The following is a 12,944-nucleotide window of genomic DNA, read 5'->3' as shown; positions in this document are numbered from 1 at the left end:
GCTGTATGGAATTATGCACTGACCAAAAAAAGTATGAAACAAATTGTATGTTGTAAAGGGCTCCTTACCAGCATCAGATTGTCTTGGGGCTGACAGATGCAAGTCCTTTATAGTGGCCAGAAGGATTTTGAGTCATTCCTCTTGTAGAACAGTGGCCAGGACACTATGGGATGCTGGTGCAGGAAAACGTATCCTGACTCGCTCCTCTAAAGCACCCCAAAGTGGCTGAATAATATTCAGATCTGGTGAATCTGTAGGCCTTGGGTGATGTTCGACTACACTTTCATGTTCATCAAACCACTCCCCCGCCAGTTCTTGCTGTGTGTATCAGTGCATTATCATCCTAATACATGCCACCACCTTCAGGGAACAATGTCTGAATGTTTGAATATGGTCCTTTACAATGGTTCTTTAATCCTTGCCAGTGACACACACCCATCCTGAACATGTAGTGGGCCTAGGGAATGCCATGATATTGCAGTCCAAACCATCACCGATCCACCCCCACGCTGCACTCTCCCAGCAGTCTGGCTGGTAAGCCTCTGTGAGGCTTCTCCACACCATAACTCACTTGGGTGCGGATAAGACGGTGAAGGTGGACTCAACAGAGAACAATACATGTTTCACATTGTCCACAGTACTACATTTGCCTGTACATGGCACTATTAAAACTGATATGTGGCATTGGCACAAGTGACCAAAGGTTTGGCTGTCGTGGCCCAACTATAAATACTGACCCTGTAAATCTCTGGTTTTGATGGATACAGGAGAGTCAAGGTGCGCATTTAATTTCCCAATGAGTTGGGAAGCTTTGGTTTAATGTTTTTTGGATACAATCCTGTTTATCGCCCGGACTTCCCTTCAGACGGCTTCCTCTCGTGTCCACAGTTAGTCCAGTTGGATGAGATCCGTCCTTCATGGCTGTATGCCGACATTTCCCTGGTTCTCTATACAACACAAAGACTGGCTGTCCTGGTCACACATGTGCCAGTGAGATTCACACCAACAAACTGTCCTGTTTTGAAATCTGATATGTCTCCCGATATGTCATGTGAATTGAAATATTTTACGTGCAACTACGCTATTGCTCTACTCTTACTGATGGAATGTGCAGTCAGCAAAATTTGGCCACCAGGCCGCACATATATTTGCATGAGACCCCAAATACTATTGGCCAGTATTTCAGTTTCACTGTCCAACCCCTGATTGTGTGTATGTATGTATGTATGTATGTATGTATGTATGTATGTATGTATGTGCGCGTCTGTGCCTTTAAAAAAGCAGGAGAGCAGGAAATGCAAAAACCAACACATTCCAATGTACCTTTTCTCACACAAGTGGCAGATGACGCTTCATTAGACGCCCTTTTATGCATGCCCAGTGCCATGCAGTCTCAAATATGCCTCCTCTCTCGGGCTCTCTTGACCTTTGACCCCATCATTTCCCTCTCAGATTTCCTCCAGCAGCCCTCAATCCAACACAGTGCCCCCGACGCCCTCGGAGGGGAAGAGCTCGTCGGCAGAGCCGGCAGCAGCGGTGAGTCCGCTTGGCCTTTCGGGTTTCCAGTGTTCTGGCGTCTGGGTTCCGAGTAAAGCTGCTCAACCCACCAACCCACCTCTCTGTCCACAGGCTTCGGAAACGCCATGCCTGGGAGGGGCCAGCCCGTCGGGAGCTGCGGTGAAGTCCGCTCTGTTCCAGCTGGCGGAGGTGAGCTCCTCTAGCCTTATAGCGAAGGCAGGCGCTTTCCAAGCGTACTCCATATCTGCTCGAAGACCAGCTTCTAGTCTCATGGTTGGGTTTGTTTGGTCTCGTGTGAACAAAGATGGAGTTTATTTTCCTCAGGTCACAGTATGTACTACAGACAGACAGGCAGATACACATTTTATTAATCCTGAAAAAAATTGCAGATTAATGATTGTACAACACATACATTTAGGGCCTGTTCATACTCGACGCTCATGGTCGCCTCACATTTCCGGCATTTATTACACATATTGTTTGTATGGCTACATGTGGAATAATGCTGCACTTTAATGGTAATACTGGTAAAAAAAATGTTAGGGGCTGTATGTGCAACTTTTGTCAACTTTTTTTTGTTTGTTTTTTTTTTTAAGAATGAGTGACAGGAAGATACTCAAAACACAATATTTTCAGAGGCAAAAGAAAAAATATTTTTAACACTATGGTAGGCCTGTGTACAGCATCTTTAAAATTTAATGGCGATATGTTCTGTTTCAATTTGAGCTAAGAAAGCAGTGTCTTACGTACAAAGTCCAGTGAAATTCTTTCTCGGATGCTTTATAAACAGACTGCAGACAATTAACGGGACAGTGCAGCATTACAGTACAAAAAGTACGAAGTGGGTCTGGACGATATTAATATCGACATCGCAAATTATGCACATGTGATTCTCATCGCAAGGACCACAATAGCTGGACTGAGATCAGGTTTTTGCATACCTTCTTACGGTATGGACATTATGATGCGGTATAAGATATTTTCATAATGATATTTTTTGATACAACTCCAGTATTTAGAAATCTCAGCGATAAAATTTGCTGGGTTTACGTTTCGCTAAAACATTTACACGATGCCATAGGAAACGAAACTGAGGACGCTTTGCAATTTTAATGACTGTTCCGTTTTAAGATTGTACTAAATATATTTTAAAATTTGTTCGGTTACCCCTTCTTTTGCATGAGCCCTGCATGCACTCTCCCGGTGAATCATAATCATTTTCATCCTTGCTGCATATATATATATCATATATATGATGCATTGCCTGTCTTTTTGTAATTACGATGAGCGTCATTGACGTTTATCTTTGGTAGCTTGTGGTATTTCAGACCACTACCTCACACGAACTAGTAAGACCGGAAATGATACAGCCGACCAAGATGATTTCGCGCCCTGCCCCCTGTGGGACATAACTCTTCATCCTCCAGATTGACATAAACTTGCCTCGGAAGTATGTGCAGCGACACCGCTTGCATATCGATAGCATGCATAATTCTATGCATTCCAAGCATCAAGTATAAACCAGTCCTTAGTAATCAAGACATAAATTATAAAAAAAAAAAAAAAAAATCATATTAATAATAATCACAACAAGCAACGTCCTGCAAAGAACACCTGGGAAAGTAATGCTCAGTTATGGCTCAGAAATAAACAGTATTGTACAATAAGTTGTACAGTCAACAAATGAATGAAGAGTAACTGTGCCAAAGCAGTTTGGGGCCTTTCAGATAGCTTCCCCCCCCCCACAAACACACACACACTCCACACTGTTCTTTAATTCGCCTTTCTGATTTGCACGGACCAGATCTCCTCCAGCACCTCGCAATCCACAGACGGAAAGCAGTGCGGCCAGTCAGCCCTCTTCCAGCTTGCTGAGGTAGGTGCGCCATGGTAATAGCATCCCATAAAACTTCAGGAGGCGCCTTTAACTGCATGGAGCTGTAACTCCAGGATACTATTTGTTGATTTCAATTAATCAGCGCTGAAATTCTGATACTAGGTGTTTGACGGATCTGCTGGCGGTTACATGTCTTTTGTGATGCATTTGCTGCCCTCTGCTGGACATGGTGTGTACTGATCTTTAGCTGGCATCTTAGGGGAAGAAACCTGTTGTCAGTTGAATATGTTTGGCAGTCAGGACTGTATCCCATTACAGTATGCCCATTACAAGATGTCCTTTTGTGAATATAAATCGAATATAAATATATATATTGACTAATTTAGTTTTATAATATTTATTTAATCTGATTAGTGCTCATCCTTTTGGTGAAATTGGGTAGTTTTGGCATATCCCAGCTTGGTCTCTAAGAGAGATGCAGACACACACATATGTACAGGTGAGAGAAGAGTTATTTCAGGGATAGTCTTCATGCCTAAAGCAGCTGGGTTTAAGGTGAAATCAGCTGTGGGATTTGAACCTGTGACCTTCTGGACACAGGTATAGATTCCTCACCAGCTAAGCCATTTACAACATTGTATAGTAAGTGGTCATTTGATCTCCTGTCTTTTTTAACTGCTGAGCTGCTAAACCAACACCCTTTGTTTGCGCCCTCCCCCTGCAGATGTGTCTGGCTTCTGAAGCAGTGAAGATCGAAGCCTTGGGGTCACAGCCATCGTCTTCATGCAGCTCTGCAGAGCTGGACAGCAGGGAAGCCGCCTGCAACTCTCAGGATGCCCGCGATCTTCCTTTATCCTCCCCCTCCTCCTCCTCCTCCTCCTCTTCCTCCTCATCCTCCTCATCCTCCACAACCCCAATGGACGGCAGCCCGCCAGCACTCGACCAGTCCAAGAGCATAAAGAAGAAGAAAAAGAAGAAGAAAGACAAGAGTGAGGAGGCCAAGGCAGATAAGAGCCCCCCGTCGCTCAAGAAGCCATGCAAGAGACGCCAGTCATCGGAGTCGGACCTAGAGAGCGTCATCTACACCATCGAGGCTGTGGCCAAGGGAGCCTGGGGCAGCGAGAGGGCGCAGAAGAGGAGGTCCCGCCCACCATCTGGCGATAAGGGGGACTCTGAGGAACCTGGATCTCCAAAGAAGAAGATGAAAGCCAAAGTGAAGAAACCGGCCCAGGCTAAAGAGGACGAGGGGTCTGCGGGGGACTGCAAGACCCCAGAAGCGGAGGTGCCCCTAACCTGCCCTGAAACCGAGCCCATGGGTGTCAGCGTGAAGGCGGAGCCCCAGGTCAGTGGGGAAGAGCCCTCGCCCCCAAGCACACCAGCGCCCCCAGTCCTCCCAGTCAAGGCCGAGGAGAAGGATGGAGAAGCCAGATCGGAGAGCTGTGGCTCCAGAAAGTCAGAAAGGAGCTGCAAAGGCGCCCTGTACAAGACACTGGTCTCTGAGGGGATGCTGACTTCCCTGAGAGCCAACGTGGACAGAGGTAGCCGGGGGGGGCAGGGAGAGACGTCTTGCTGTCATGTTGGTGTTAAGACCAAGTCATACTTCACTTTTCCATGTGCTTTTTTGTTGCCCATGGGGGGACGTGACACAAGTTTTGTCATCGGCTTGGCTGCAGATGGTTGCAGTTGGTGCGCATGTAGCTCAGATTTTAGCATCTAGTAGAGATCGTGCACATCCACTGCAAATGTATAATGTCATTGACTAGGGTTTTCCAGTAGGTGGCAGCCCTAACTTTCACAGATCAGCAGTCAATAAAGAAGGGTTAAGAAAAGAATAGTTGTTATTCATTATACTGAGGTGTACGGCCTTTTGAAAAGCAGCACTATGTTTAGAAATCTCGGCAATATAGTTCATCGAATGGTGAACCAAACTGTTCATAAACATTTACCCCGTTTCACTACACTGCTTTTATTTGTGTTTGTTGCAAGGCATCTGCCCTCCCCTTATCTGGTGTTGTAATCTTGCACCAACCGCAATCATCCGCATCTGCAGCAAAATGTAGTATGAACACAAGCTGCCATGTGGACGACCGTCCACAGCATGAAAGCAGATGCCAAAAAGTGAAGTATGAACTAGGCTTAATTGTGTTTCTCAGTTATTTCACAAAACAAAAGGGAACAACATTGTACAAGTAGAGACATGGAAATACCCAAGTCAGTGGTTTGGTTTGAAGTCGCCGGTGATAATGGAATCCATCACTTCAGACGCAAAAAAATCTGCTAAAATGAACAGCAAAGGACAAACGGGTCTTAACCGCTAGTTCAGGGCTCTCCATTCCCACAAGGTCTCCCTCACCATTCAAAGCCATAAGCTGTAGGTGTTAAGCTGGGAGTAGCACAGGTCAGAACCACTTCCTGACTGGAGACTGTGGCCTTCTCACATTTCCGGTCCTTCTGCACAGCAGCAAGAGCCAAACCTTCCGGAAGCAACTCTGCTCACAAGAGGCTGGTAGCTCATAAACATGTTATATATGTGTCTTTGCCATCCTGTGAGAAGGACGGTGAAATTATCACTTCTGTGGAATTTGCTGGAAAACAGCAGCTGTTCCTTGTTGCATGCACGCTCGGCCTTCAGGAAATCCACCCACCCACCCATCCATCCACCCACCCATCCATCCACCCATCCATCCATCCATCCAACATCTTTTAACTGTTTATTTGTGGCCTGTGAAAATTATTTAATCGCATCGAGCTTTGTCACAATGAGCTTTGCAGTCAATCAAAGCACTGATTGCATTCAATTCAATTCATATTTATTATAGCGTCTTTCACAACAGAGTCGCCCCAAGGCCCTTTACATGGGTGTGTTTTGATACATTCCTGCATCATTTATATGGAATAATTCAAAAACAAGGAAAAGGCCAGACCAAGAAATGAATGAGGGAAAGAAAGGCAGATATCAAAAGAGGACAGGAACCAAAAACTCCCAAGTAGCGAGAAAAAAACCCCCAAAGGTCAAGAGGCTGCCAAACCGACCTGAACGTGCTAACATTACAGGAAATAAACAGTGGGCCTGCTAAAAACGAGGTGTGATCAAGGCCTGTGCAGGGTCGCAGATTGAAGGCTGCACACGTGATGTTACAGCTCGTAAGTCATATCCACAGTGTCACCTTTCCCTGGGACTGAACCAGGACTCCAGCTCAGATGGTGCCCATCCCAGGAACCACCTGGACACGCGGGAAGGCAGAGAGCATGGCTTTACCGAATACTGTCACTTTATATGTGGAACGACAAGGAAACCTGCATTCTGTGATCAGAGTGGACGATGCGGCTTGTAAATTTGAAGTAAATCTGTTAGGTAGGCAAGAGCCAGACCCTTATAGACTACTTACGTATAAGTGCTTAATGCGTAAGTAGGAGAGCTTTAAAGTCAGTCCTGAGCCAAAAAGGAAGCCAGTGCAGGGTACTAAGAGCAGGGGTTATGTGTTCATAGTAGTAATATGATAATTCTCATCCAACCAATAAATGGGCAAGTAATTAGCTACACGATATTAATAATGCGCGGGTATTTTGCAGGTAAAAGGGGCTCGGGGCGTGGGAGCGTGTCTGACCTGGAGGGCAGCTGGACGGAAGAGAGCTGGACGTTCACGCAGACAGGACCCAGCAGCACCAAGAAGCTGAAGAAGTCCAGATGGAAAGAAGAGTCTCTTCCTGGGTGAGTCTTGACGCATCTGCCCCACACTCAAACTAAGCATTTGCATTGGGGCCTCCTGGTGGCAACAAACCATCACTACACTAAATGTTAATACTACTACTACTACTAATAATAATAATTCCTTATTTAGGAGACACTTTTTGTTTAACATTACTTACATTTGGAAATGAGTTGTTTGCTAAAAACCAGTAGTGTGCCCTTTCTGTACTGCAAACTTTATCTATCAGTCCCATTTCAGTAACAATGATGTTAGTGGTGCACTATGGAAGATTATAAGCACAAAAATTCAAATGGCAATTCATTTTGCAATTGTCAATTCCATATTCAATCAGAGCATGCATTTGTCATTTCAATATTTAATCTGTGCATGTAATTTGAAAATACATTCTGCAATCGGCATTTCAATGTGCAAAGTGCTTATGAAATCCTTAATTCATTTAAAAATATTTTGAATAACAAATAGAATAACAAATCACTGAATTGCATTTCGTATTACCATGGGCTTTTTGCCTCTTTATTCAAATGGCAATGGCGTCCCCGGGAATTGCATTGCATGTTGGGGAGAAAACTCAATTTGCAATTCCCAACTGTCAGACCGCTCATCAAGGTGGACCTTCATTAACGACGTCACTTCCTTGTTTAGGGCCTCGTTAGCATTCAACGGATTTGTTCGTTTAGTTAGAATGAGTAATGGCGGCAGAAGAGCTTGCAGTAAATATTTCTGCCTTAGCAGATGACATGGAAATTAATCGGGTATCAGCAGTAGATGCGTTTGATAGGTTATTTGTGTTGTCACAGAGGGTAGAGGAACTTACAATCTTAACTGGACTTGATACGAGAAGGGTGCAAACTAATGTAGCTCAGGCGTTACATCAAGTCACGCAGTTGGTTACACGCAGATTGGGGAGACATGCCATCGAGATACCTGTGGTGGCCATTGAGGGCACAAGGAAGTGACGTCATTAATGAAGGTCCACCTTGATGAGCGGTCTGACAGTTGGGAATTGCAAATTGAGTTTTCTCCCGAACATGCAATGCAATTCCCGGGTGATTCTGATTGAATATTGAATTGACAATTGCAAAATGAATTGCCATTTGAATTTTTGTGCTTATAATCTTCCATAGTGCACCAGTACCGATAATCATATATATATATTTGTCTAATATGAGGGGAGGGGGGTTGATGGCGATGGCACTTGTCAAGGGACAGATAGGGAAACGGGGACCCAAACGCAGAGTAGTCAGGTAGCCGAGGCACTAAACAAGAATCTAAGCTGGGGAGGAATGCTAAGTTGCAGAGAGTCAGTTGTGTGGATGCAGGGATATCGGTACATACACACTCACAGGACGAGGGATCAAGAGATGCACTCGTTAGACCACACAAGAGGGAAGTCAAGCATTTGGGGAAAAGCAGGGTAGAGTAACGCTCAGTAAATAAAAAACTGCAATTCGTATTTCACCCAGCATCGTACAGCCTTGCACTCTTTCAAACAAGGGATGGGAGATATGCGGATTTGATGGACGCTTCTGACATCCAGCAGAGATGCTCGTTAAACAGATGGCTCCATAAAGCATCTTTTCATTAGTCGATTAGATGTGAAATGCTGTTAATAGAGAAAGGAGAATGAGCGTATTCCATCTATAGTCAAAAGTCGCAATCGTCAAAGGTGGACATACACGATTTTCTTCAGACAGCGACATGTACAGCTATGAAACAAGGCCCAATGGTGTTCAGGGCTGGGATGATGGTCTGCTTCAGTAATCAAAGCACTGTTGGCAAATCTGCATCTATCTGTTGATTTACCCAAGTCTGAGCACTAAAACCTCAGGATATTTCCAAATTTGCGCTGCGTTTAATGAGTTCTGCCCTAATGTCTCCACTTCTCTCATTTTCTAAAATTCCACATACCAGACATTTTTCTTCAATATCATCACAGGGCTTTTATGTTAAGCAGTTAATCATCTACCTCCTGCAAACAGCAGAAATGTGTCAGGTGACTGGGCCTGAAGTTCCCCAGGGACGAGACCCTGACGGTCACCTCCCAGAGGCTGGGACCCAGGCACTGATGCTCCGCTGTGTCCCCCTTGCAGGTTAGGGAAACTGGAGGAGGAGTTTGAGAAGAAGTTCAACAGCCTTCCCCAGTACAGCCCGCTGACGTTTGACAAGAAGAACACCTCAGTCACCAAGAAGAAGAAGACGGGCACGGAGCAGCCCAGAGCCGCCAGGGGTGAGCACACTCCCCTGTGGGAGGGGCGGTCTCGGACTCCTCCGTGCCTCCAGACCTGAGTGCTCGCTTCTCCCAAGGGTAACATTGCTATCATTTAACATCGTACATCCTGTTTTTTTGTTTTTTTTTGTAACCTTAGGTTCATCCTCATCTCAGAAAAAGAATTTATTCCACAAGATCGTTAGCAAGTACAAGCACAAAAAGGAGAAAACCAATACTTTGGATAAAGGTGATCTCTGCCCCTCCATCCTCTCATTGCTCTAACTTGGGTTTTTCTCTACCTCACATTACTTGTTACCTGGTCACTAACTTCTTGAACAAGTAGGGTCGGTTGAAATGTGGTTGTCTAGCAAGTATCTTGTAGAAAGGTGGTAAGTTGACTGTGGAATGTATTTCAACCTAATGAAGTCAATAAAGACACAGTATTTCATTACAAAGCACCAAAGGTCTCTCCAGAGTGCTGTGGTTGGTGTATCTGTTTGTACTTATTAAGAATTTTATCACCTTATACGCTAAAATAACAAGCGACTTCCTCTTGCTCTGGTAGCCATAGTGACGCAGGACACTCACCCGCTCGACACAGCTCAGAAAGCCAAGCTGTCTGTCCCCGGTGGCGTGTCGCCCCCGGATACCATGGGGGCCGCAGAGATGCTGGTGGGCAGCCAGAAGAGAAAGGCCAGGAAGAGTAAGATAACCCACCTGGTGCGCACTGCTGATGGGCGTGTCTCCCCAGCAGAGGGTGAGTGAGCAGGTGTCACCTCCAGTCTGGTGTTACGCTGAGATCTTCCAAACTGCATCTGAGACCCTTCAGTCCTCCGAATGCTCTCCGTTTTCTTACCCTGACAGCGGAGGACAAGACCAAGGAGCTGACACAGGACCAGGATGAAAAGCCATCAACACAGGAGACTTTATGCAACGAATCAGGGTACTACGAGGACCCTAAGCCACAGGAGGCGTGCGAGGCCGACACGGTGTCTGACCTGCCGGCGTTCTTCAGCCTGGCCGCGCTGGCCGAGGTGGCAGCAATGGAGAATGCACACAGGTTAGCCAGGCAGTCATTGTGGGATTTAGGCATCCGTTGGCAGGCTAGGGCATATGTGGGTGGGGCTTAGAGCATATGTGGGTGGGGCTTAGAGCATGTGTGGGTGGGGCTTAGAGCATATGTGGGTGGGGCTAGATCATCTTTGGGTGGGGATAGAGCGTCTGTGTCGAGAGGCATATTGCTGCAGCCAGGAGCCGAATGTCGAGTTGGAGGGACAATGTGGGAGGGGCTTATAACTGTTATCATCTGATACCGCAACCTTAACCCTAACCATAAACCTCTCCTACCACCCGTGGTAAAACCCCTCTTACTTGACATTGCCCCTCCCACCTGAGACTGCTTTTGGCTGGAGCGATATATACTTGTCTGTGGCGGTGAGTTCGGTGTTTTTTGGGTAGGGCTCAGGCATCTGTGGGCGCGCTGAGATGGCCTTGGTCTGACGTGCCGCCCTGTTGTCTCAGGAGCCAGCGCGCTGTCAGCTTGCCCGGAGAGGGACAGTCAAAGGAGATGGCACAGACCCCCATGCTCATCTCCTGTGCGGATCAGTGAAGGCCCACCCCTCCGAACAAAAGAACCCCACGTGCTTCTCTTTCCTAACCTCCTAGCTGTGTCTCAGGACGGAAGGTAACCGTGGGAACTGGTCGCTCCCATTGAACTGGGCTCAGCTTCCAGCGGAAGGAGTACACCGAACGCTGGCCTCCGGCAGCTCCCGGCTGCCGCCGATTCTCGCGGAAGGAGCCGAGCCGGTCTCAGAGCGCGGGCCTCACACTGGGGGCGGCCGCGGCGGTTTTAGCGGCTATCGCTGCCCCAGAGAAGACTGCCGTTTAAAGGTCAAGTTTTGCAAACAAAGTGCATTTAAGAAGGTTCCCTGATTTATGATGTAATTTACTGCTGTGCGAGTTCATGCCACGTGTCACATTACCTGAAGCTGCCCTGTATTACCACTTCCAAGAGCGTTAGACCCTTAAGTGACTAAACAAGTCCCTGTCTGAAGCCAGCACTGGCCTGGACCTTGATAGCTAGCTGGCTAACCACACTCGCCCATTTCGCCACATCACAAGTTTGTGACGCAGAACCATACATGACCAGACAGGCAGATGTTTCCCATCCCGTTTGCGTCACTTTCATGAAGCCACAGGTTCAGTGACCACAGGGTCAGCAAGGCCGGAGTCGTCGATCGACACGCTCAGGTCTGAAGCAGCCTGACTCATTGTTTCGCTTTTTTAATGGGAAACAAGCTGGCTAACTCTCTGCTTAGCTACCAAGGCTAAAAGAAGAAGGACTAGCATAACAAACAGTGGGCAGGCTGGTCCGTGCTTTTGGCGTACTCTGTCCATCGAGGCATCTGTCCATCTAAGATAACGGCAACATTTCATGTTTTCCGACTGAAAAAAAAAAGGAAATTCTCCTCTCATGCAAGTTCCCTCATTCGAAGCGTTGATGTCGAAATACTTGAATGACAGGAATAAAAATGCATTTTATGTCAATACTTGACCTTACAGCAGTTTGGGTAGCATCTAAATAGCTAATCCAAATGTGTGCTACTAGTTTCCTAAGGCATTTAGTTTAATAACAGAGATACTGCACTAATTTTAGCTATAGTAGAGAAGGTGTTTTTTTTTTTTGTTGTTTTCAGTAGGGTCATATTTAAAGATCCCTTTCCTGTTATTTCTTTTTTAACTCTGAGTAGCTTTAGGGTTTTTCATTCAAGCAACGGTCCACTTCGTAAAAGTCACTGTCAGCATCCAAACAAAGTTAAAGGCGTGCAGCGTTATTGTATCTTGTATCTTGTATCTTGCTATTTTTTTCTTTCACACCCCGCAAGTAGAATTCCCAGCCATCCATTCCTCGCCTTTCCTGTTTTGTTGGCCCATCGTATCACACACCTAATGTGACGTCACGCTATCGGCGTCTTCAGGGTGGGTTGTGGGTTCCTCTGTTGGCACTTGCCGATTCATCACTGGCACCCCCCCCCCCACATGTGCGCTTGCTTATAATCCAGGTTGGGTCACGACCCCCGACATTTGGTCACATGGTTTAATAATACCACCAGTGGCTGTGCCACAGATGCGGCCCCATCAAACCCGGTTGTAAGCAGAGCAATACTCTAGCTTAAGTTGGGAATTCTTCTCCAATATTCATGCTTACCTGCTTTTATTTTCGTTCAAACACCCGAAGAGGTGTAAATCCATTTTGGGATCACGCGTTCACCTATACTTTCCTTGTACAATGTCTTCTGTGAATTAATCAGTGGTACTTTTTTTTACTGTTGTACCTGTCTTTTAAAACGTTTTCTGCGTTGAGGCACCGTTTGTTTGTTTTTTTTAGGCTTTCTATTTGTTTCCTTGCCTCAGAAGCCTCATCTGGGGCCAGTTTACTGGATCAAGACTGTTGTTAAAAGCTCATATACAAAAAAAAAAAAAAAAAAAAAAAACATATGTATGCTGATTTATCGAGCAGATAATCACTGAGAAGTGACGCACAGCTTCTAGGAGAATAGTTTGCATTTCTCTGCTTTGTAGAGCGTGTATGTTCTTAAAGAAACCATAAAGAAATCCGGCTTATGGTTGACAAGTATGTCGGGCCCAGAGCCCGCTGGCAAGAGTC

At 46.0% G+C, this 12,944-nt stretch overlaps 1 protein-coding gene across 4 annotated transcripts in view; it reads left to right on the top strand.

The window, feature by feature from the left end:
• Positions 1–12,944, top strand: part of LOC125744780 (HMG box transcription factor BBX) — a 41,601-nt gene that overhangs the window by 26,096 nt on the left and 2,561 nt on the right. For all 4 annotated transcript variants that reach the window (XM_049016988.1, XM_049016986.1, XM_049016989.1 and 1 more), the window contains 10 exons: positions 1,453–1,536; positions 1,630–1,707; positions 3,323–3,394; positions 4,080–4,893; positions 6,929–7,067; positions 9,159–9,295; positions 9,435–9,524; positions 9,843–10,034; positions 10,142–10,337; positions 10,799–12,944. The exon at positions 10,799–12,944 is cut by the window's right edge and continues 2,561 nt beyond it. In XM_049016988.1, coding sequence (XP_048872945.1) covers positions 1,453–1,536; positions 1,630–1,707; positions 3,323–3,394; positions 4,080–4,893; positions 6,929–7,067; positions 9,159–9,295; positions 9,435–9,524; positions 9,843–10,034; positions 10,142–10,337; positions 10,799–10,886 — 1,890 coding nt within the window. In that variant the 3' untranslated portion in view covers positions 10,887–12,944. The remainder of the gene's footprint in view (positions 1–1,452; positions 1,537–1,629; positions 1,708–3,322; positions 3,395–4,079; positions 4,894–6,928; positions 7,068–9,158; positions 9,296–9,434; positions 9,525–9,842; positions 10,035–10,141; positions 10,338–10,798) is intronic.

Source organism: Brienomyrus brachyistius, chromosome 6 (genome assembly GCF_023856365.1).
Source record: "Brienomyrus brachyistius isolate T26 chromosome 6, BBRACH_0.4, whole genome shotgun sequence".
Classification (NCBI taxonomy): domain Eukaryota; kingdom Metazoa; phylum Chordata; class Actinopteri; order Osteoglossiformes; family Mormyridae; genus Brienomyrus; species Brienomyrus brachyistius.
The sequence above is the reverse complement of the archived record's forward strand: the minus strand, read 5'-3'. Positions and strand labels throughout refer to the sequence as shown.